At 45.1% G+C, this 8,389-nt stretch overlaps 1 protein-coding gene across 1 annotated transcript; it reads left to right on the forward strand.

Moving 5' to 3' along the window:
* Window positions 1-1,895: 1,895 nt before the first annotated feature.
* Window positions 1,896-3,519, forward strand: LOC138683394 (uncharacterized). Its single transcript, XM_069775108.1, is given in 2 exon segments — window positions 1,896-2,933; window positions 2,935-3,519. Coding segments are annotated over 2 exon segments (1,623 nt in total).
* Window positions 3,520-8,389: the final 4,870 nt, after the last annotated feature.

Here is an 8,389-nt window from a genome sequence, read left to right on the forward strand (position 1 = left end):
ACACCAATTTAGTGTAGATAAGCAGACACTTCTTTATTGACGGCCGGGTGCGCGGGTGAGTCCTCTCACGAACCACGCACACCTGAACACCAAAACAATACACCTTATATTAAAACTTATTCATGCATATTCATTAGATTTCCAGGAAAGGTTATGCATATTCATTAGATTTCTGGGAAGTTATTAGCATATGTAAATGTCCTTTACGCAGGCGCAGTGAAGCCCTCTGGTGGTCTTCAGGAGCCCTCTGGTGGTCTTCCATAGTCTTCCTCACTTTGTCCGATAGTTGACCTTTCATGTGATTCTGCGCAGTATGATTTTCGCCATCATGTATTAGATTTACATAAAGTATATTCAATGTTAATTCTTGAATTTAGTATTTCTAGTGATTGGCCCTCAGTCACACCACCTTATCAATATTCTTATACTAAAACAATCGTTGGTTAATCTCACTTAACTCTACTGATTGGAATTCTCGTTAATTAGATCGAGGTAAAGCTTTACCAAAGCTTCCGTGGTTAACTGATTTCAGACAGTACTCGAATTCTTATAGTTACACATAATACACTTTCTTAAGTAAGTTCCTATTAAGTTGAAATTCTGACATCTGTTATCTAAGTTCTAAATGTTCCTACTAAATGATTTTAACCAATTCCTTCGGCCTTGGTACAGGGCTACACAGGGGATTTCACAACAGCTGTTAGTTGTTGGTTAAATACAATATATAATTTTGCTAAAATATTTCTTGTAGTTCCATATTCCTATTAAAATTAAATATAATCAGTTCTAACTAATAACAAATCAGTAACACTAGGGAAGGAGCATCGGATAAATACTCGCTGGATAATTCCATCATTTTAATTTTCTGTATAGCATTAATCTCTTTTGCCTCAGAGAGGCAAGTTTTGTTTCTTTTTGTTTTACAGAAGGACTCCGAGGGACGAATTATGAATCACTTAATTAGATTAGTAGTACTTTTTTGTATCTCACCACTAATCTGTAGCCAAAAGAATACAGAATGGCCACGGTCCCAAGCTATTGTCCAGTATACTTGGAGTATGGGACAGTATCCCAAAGACCGTCTCCCAAACTTAGCCACTGTAGTAATGCATGATTCTGAAGTGTACCACCCACTTGAGTGGGGGGAATGGGACAAGAAAGACTGGGTCCGTGTCCTGACTGGAACGATTGGAGAAAAAATCCAAGTGGGCTGCAGAAAGGTGGAAGGATGTCTTCATGAGAAAGCCTCTTCAATTACGATCTCTGGAAATCTATTGGACCCTAGTTCCAACATCACTGCGAAACTCTGTCCTACTACAGCATGGAGGTGTAACAAGCAGGATTCTCTCATTACGTGTTGCCGTCAAAAGAATGTCGGTAACTACTCCCTAGACCCAAGTACCACTAATGTTGAAATCACCAAATCCTGTATTAAGGAACAAGGAGATTGTTGGTATAATTTCACTTTGACCAAGTCAGTCTATGTGGTGTGCGATTGGCGATCTAATCCACCGACAGGAGGGCTATCAGGCCTAACATTTAAATTCAAAATTAATGCTGTAACTAGGCCTCTAGTGATGCTTGTTGCAGTAGTCACGCACAATGGCATAGATACCCTTTTCACGCTAACTGACAAAGATGAAGTTATACCCTCTTTCACAGTGGTACAAGGAAATAACATTGCAATAAGATGCAGACTGATCACTTTAGGGACTAACCAGTGGCTGTTGTCAAATATATTACCAAAATGGGAAAAGGTAAATGTAAGGGACCACGAGTTGATTGAATCCACAGACAGTTATGGAATTGGACCACATGGCCCTATTTTGTTGTGTCAAAATCAAAACCTAGACTGTTGGCTAAATTTGACTGCTGTACAATACTCTTATAAAGTTATGTGTCGTAAAAATAACACTAAATACTGGAGAGAATTTAAAATAGATGTTGTAATACCTACTACTCAACCAATTGTCGTGCTTAGCCCAAAAACCTTTGAAATTGGACCATATGTGATCAGAAATACGGGCCTACAACAAATGTTGTTTAACCCGGCATGGTCTCTCAAGCAAGTTGAATTGTCGTTGCAGAACAATGTTTCAGACATTCAGCCAGCTTGCTCACCTTTCCTAAGGACCTCTTACGAGGGATGGACAACCTGGCTGCAAAAACGAACTCTTCCCATAAGAAGAACACGGAGAGACCTAACCGGTGTTTTGGGAACAGGATTGGGAGTTTTAAATAGCATCGATTCGGAAGTAATAATGAACAAGTTGGCTACCTCAGTTAGTGATTTGGCTAAATTACAACAGCCTTTGCGATCTTCTTTATTGGCTTTAGGGACTAACCAGTGGCTGTTGTCAAATATATTACCAAAATGGGAAAAGGTAAATGTAAGGGACCACGAGTTGATTACTGATGCACTTGGGGTGATCCAAAATAACCTCTCTTTGGCTCTCAGTTGTATCCAGGCTCAAATATGGACGCAGTCGGTAGCCGCCTCAATTATAAGAGAAGGTGAAGAAGGTATCCTCCCCACTGAAATTCGGAAAATAATTTGGGACAGTGCCACTGATTTTGAGAAGGAACTCCAATCCTGGTGGAATCTGGTGAACTTTACTTATGATCCCGTTACAAACCTAGCTACAATTTTTGTGCTTACTATATATAATGCTACCATATACCCAATTTATCCCATTATCGCATTAGGGTTGAACCACAACGGAACTATACTCTGTCCCTCTGAGCATAGAGTATGGGCCCGAAAGGTGGATGAAAAATGGCAAACTGTTAATTTGGAATCTTGTATTGTACGAGAACAACAAGGATTTGTTTGTGAAGGTAATGCAATTGAGGCGCAAGATATTTGTTTAGATACTGAACAAAATATCTGCCATTTTGAGATTCATCCTAATGAAAACCCTGAAACAGTACTCATATGTATATATATATATCGGCAAAGGCTGTGTATGTTTGAGGACTGTTTGTGACTCTCTATCTGTAGATGAGGTAGTTGTAGAGACTAAAAATCATTCAAATTTCTGTGTTTGTAATTGTACTAAGATTGTCGGATGTGATTTTTCCTATTCGGCCCCGGTCACATCCCACCAACTTTTGCAATCTAACTATATGTTGACTGATGAATTGTTACCTATACCCATTGGAATGAATCTCACTTTGGTAAAACAGTTATTACAACACAAGGATTTGGTTGAGATTTTGGGAAAAATTAGGGAAAACGGACAGAAAACCTTAATAACTGTTCATCATGATGTGAAAGAAATACACCGAGTTTTAGAAAGAGTGCAAAAGGATGCAGAACATAGATGGCGGGACACACTTTTCGGATGGTCGCCTACTGCTACAGGCATCCTGAACACGTTGTGCCACCCCATCGTGGTTCTCTTGATATTGGTTTTGATCAGTTTGGTTTTGTCAGCAGTATTGTATGCCATAACCTGGAAAATGATGACTCGGTTAACACGTTTACATATAATATGCTTGATGTCCCATCCAATGTAGACATCCCCAAATCAATTGATAAACAGTTTTGATTGTAATTGATATCACTGTAATTGCCTTTCAATCTTCTCTCCTTCTCTTTCTCTCTCTTTTCTTTTCCTTTTCTTCTTTTTCTCCTTTATCATGCTACCACCAAGCGGTCCTGACGACCATGTTGAGCCACGGGGTGGTGTAAGAGTCGGTCAGAAAATCAGCATTGTCTCAACATTGTCATCAGGAACATGAACAGTACATTACCTGACAATGGCCTGTTTGGAGCGCAGCGGCCGGTCCCAAGGACGGAATGGGCGGTACGAGGTTCCTGGAAGGTACCTGACTGGAACCGTTAGAGATAACCGCATAGCTACTGTCAAAAAGGATGAATTGCCACTGTTGGCATAACACCGACGAAGAAATCATGAACTTTAGACGAACTTTGCTTCATTATAATAATACCAAAACACACCTCCTGGTCGAAGGCTACCCGCCTCCAAGACTAACCACGCCTCGGACACTGACCCCGCGCCTGCGTGATAGCCTCGCTTGAGAAGGGCGGAGATATGATAATTGTATTCTGAGAAGGGTGGAGACTCCTGAGGCAGAGGTGGAGCAAGGTGCGTTACTAAGCATAAAAGATGACTTCTGAACAACGGAAGTTGGAAGCTTCCCCACCAAGGACCACGACGATCGACGACGCAGCATCAGCTGGACCCGGGACCGTTAGGACGTCGTGAGATCAGCGGTGGTAGCTATAACCCCTCTTTCTCCTCTCTCTAAACCTAACTTTACTTTTCTCCTTTTTTTCACCCATCTCTAACTATCGCGTGCCTCCTCACAGGCAATGCAATAAAGTTTTACTGTGTGATTACTGCTATCCCCTTTGGTGTTGGTCACCTTAATTTTGCACTTTCGAGATCGTAGCAAACGAACCATCACGAGTCCACCAGGTGGACCGTGACAGAACCCCCGCCGAAAATGTTTTCGGTGCCGGCCGAGTCCCCGTCGAAAATGTTTTCGGTGCCGGCCGAGCCCCCGTCGAAAATATTTTTGGCGCAGGCCCAGCCCCCTTCAAAAATCTTTTCGGGGCAGGCCGAGCACCTGTCGAAAATTATTTCGGTGCCGGCAAGTCCCCATCGAAAACTTTTTCGGTGCTGGTCAAGCCCCCATCGAAAATATTTTTGGGGACGGCTAGAGCCCCAGTCATAAATTTTTTCGGGGCCGGCCGACCCACCTCAAAATTTTTTTCGGAGCCGGTCGAGCCCCCCTCAGAAATTTTTTCGAAGCCGGCCGAGCCCCTGTTGAAAATCTTTTCAGGGCCGGCTGAGACCCCGTTGAAATTTTTTTTGGTGCCAGCCGAGACTCCTTCGAATATTTTTTCAGGGCTGGCCGAGCCTACCTCGAAAATTTTTTCGGCGCCAGCCAAGCCCCCTTTGAAACGTTTTTCGGCGCCAGCCGAGCCTACCTCGAAAATATTTTCGGGGCCGGCCGAGTCCCCATCACAAATTTTTACAGCGCTGGCAGATCCCTGTTCAAAAATATTTTCGGGGCCGGCCGAGTCCCCATCGGAAATTTTTACAGTGCTGGCAGATCCCTGTTCGAAAATATTTGCGTGACCGGCCAAGCCCCTATCGAAAACTTTTTCGTGGCCGGCCGACCCACGTCAAAAGGTTTTTCGGAGCCCGCCGATTCCCCCGTCGGTAATATTTTCGGCTCCGGCCGAGCCCACGTCGAAAATTGTTTTGGTGCCATCCGAGACCCCTTCAAATATTTTTTCAGGGCCAGCCGAGCCCCCTTCAAGAATTTTTTCGGGGCAGGCCGAGCCCCCGTTAAAAGTTTTTTCAGGGCCGGCCGAGCCCCCGTCGGAAATTTTTAAGGTGCTGGCCGAGCCACCGTCGAAAATTTTTTCGGGGCCGGCCAACTCACCTCAAAATTTTTTTGGAGCTGGCCGAGCCCCCGTGTCCTGGTTTCAGCTGGGATAGAGTTAACTGTCTTCCTAGTAGCTGGTACAGTGCTATGTTTTGAGTTCAGTATGAGAAGAAAGTTGATAACACTGATGTTTTCAGTTGTTGCTCAGTAGTGTTTAGACTATAGTCAAGGATTTTTCAGCTTCTCATGCCCAGCCAGGGCACAAGAAGTTGGCACAGGACACAGCCAGGGCACCTGACCCAAAGTGGCCAACGGTGTATTCCATACCATGTGATGTCCCATCTAGTTTAGGAACTGGGAAGTGGGGGCGGGGAATCGCGGCTCGGGGACTGGTTGGGTGTCGGTCGGCGGGTGGTGAGCGATTGCCCTGCCCATCATTAGTACATTCCAATCCTTTTATTACTGCTGTTGTCATTTTATTAGTGGTATCATTATCATTATTAGTTTCTTCTTTTCTGTTCTATTAAACCGTTCATATCTCAACCCATGAGTTTTACTTCTTTTTTCCCGATTGTCTCCCCCATCCTGCTGGATGGGGGGGAAGTGAGTGAGCGGCTGCGTGGTGCTTAGTTGCTGGCTGGGGTTAAACCACGACAGTCCATTTTGGCGCCCAACGTGGGGCACGAAGGGTTGAGATAACCACAAACCTGACCAGAGCTTGTTAAAACAAATTTGTTCTAAGCATTCATTATGTTGATTTATGTGTTCTTAGAGTTGTTGCTCTGGTTTTTAAAGCTCTGTTATGTATCACCTCGCTTGCTGTATGGAGTTCCTCTTCTGCTGCTTATCATCCATGGGAGGTGGATTAAGGTTTTCACTTTGATGTATGGTATAACACTGGTTTATGGTATGATAAAGTCATCGGCTGTGGGATTAATCCGGTATTTGCACTTAGCATTGTCACCTTTATACTGCGGGAGCCATCTGTGGGAAACTATTAATAATTATACCATTTACCTTTCCTCCATGGAAAACCAGTCTATGGGTGGGGTACCTTTCTTCCCCTCTCCTTTCTCCTTCAGTCCAGTTACAATGGTGTTTGAGAATTTTGAAAAATTTGAGTACTCCTGGGATGTTGGGACTAGCACGGTCCTAGCCCTACTGCTAGGAATTAGCATGCTTCTGAATGTGGTTCAGCTCTCGTTTAGGGTTAAACAGCTATTTAAGAAGATCACCCAGAGATGTGCCCCAAGGCTGGATAATTATGAGTGGCAGGGTGTGTGGGGTAGTATGGGCAAGTACCTAGAAAAGTGGGCACCTCCAATGTTTTGGAAATTCACTCCTGAACAAGTGCAAGATCCAGAAGAACTAGTAAAATATTTGGAAAAGGTATGCTGTCACCCCGGCAGCTCCAGAGAGATACAAATCACTGCAACGTGCTGGGGCCTGGCCCATGCCTATCGAGCCCTGTTCAACACCACTCAGTACCCTCAAGGGGAAGAGAAAGTCTCTGGACCTAACAACAAAATGATGAGCACCGCGGCCACCCAAACCTCGGCAACGGGCACTGCGGTCCCTCCAGCCCCAGCGACGAGCACTGCTGCTACCCAAACCTCGGCGACAGACACTGCGGTTATCCAAAACCCGGTGAGCGATAACTGCAACTGAACCAGGGGACCAACCTGCACCAGCATCAGTTGCCCCCATACAGAAAAAGAAATATACAAAAAAAAAATCAGTTCGCTTAGCAAAGGATGAAGATGAACCAGGGCCATCACGGGAACCGGAGGAAGAGGCAGAACCAGAGGTAATAACCCGGTCCCTATTCTTGAGTGAGCTGCGGGATTTGCGAAAAGACTTTGGCCGCCGTATAGGTGAGCATATTATCACCTGGCTCCTCCGATGCTGGGACAATGGGGCTAATAGCTTGGAATTAGAAGGTAGGGAAGCCAAGCAGCTGGGATCGCTTGCCACGGAAGGTGGCATTGACAAGGCAATTGGAAGAGGGACACAAGCCATCAGCCTCTGGAGGCGACTCCTGTCAAGTGTGAAGGAAAGGTACCCCTTCAAGGAAGATGTTATATGTCAATCAAGCAAGTGGACCACCATGGAAAAAAGGTATTCAATATCTGAGGGAATTAGCTGTGCTAGAGACGATTCATCATGACCCGGACAACCCACAATTACCCAAAGATCCAGACGAAGTCCAATGCACACGACCCATGTGGCGGAAGTTTGTACGGAGCGCACCATCGTCCTATGCCAACGCATTGGCAATAATGGCCTGGAAGGATGAAGAGGCACCGACAGTGGAGGAAGTGGCTCGCCAACTCCGTCAATACGAAGAAAATCTCTCCTCCTCCCTACAAGCCTGCATTTCGGCTGTGGAGAAGCTGTCCGAGGATTTCCAGCAATTCAAAGAGGATATGTCCTACTCCACATGTGTAAGGACCAATGTCTCAGCTATTAGGAGTGAGCGTTCCTCTGCCCAAGAGAGAGAATATAGAAGGTACACACCGCAAGGTGCCCTGTGGTTTTACCTATGTGATCATGGAGAGGACATGAGGAAATGGGACGGAAAACCTACCTCGGTCCTAAATGCACGGGTATGTGAGCTGCGAGGAAAAACCACCACAAAAGGGGATTCTACCAGGAAAAATGCCGCTCCAGTTTCCAAACAGAGTAGAAGGGCTGATTTTATTTCCGATCCTCTTGAAGGGAATTCTGAGCCAATTTTACGAGAAGTGAATACTGGATACTCTGACCAGAATTAGAGGGGCCCTGCCTCCAGCCAGGTGGAGGAAAGGGATAACCGGGTCTATTGGACTGTGTGGATTTGATGGCCTGGCACGTCAGACCCACAGGAGTATAAGGCTCTAGTAGACACCAGCGCACAGCGCACTCTAATGCCATCAAGTTATAAAGGGGCAGAACCCACTTGTATTTCTGGTGTGACAGGGGGATCCCAAGAGTTAACTGTATTGGAAGCTGAAGTAAGCCTAACTGGAAATGAATGGCAGCAACA

This window comes from Haliaeetus albicilla, chromosome W (assembly GCF_947461875.1).
Source record: "Haliaeetus albicilla chromosome W, bHalAlb1.1, whole genome shotgun sequence".
In the NCBI taxonomy this organism is placed as follows: Eukaryota; Metazoa; Chordata; class Aves; order Accipitriformes; family Accipitridae; genus Haliaeetus; species Haliaeetus albicilla.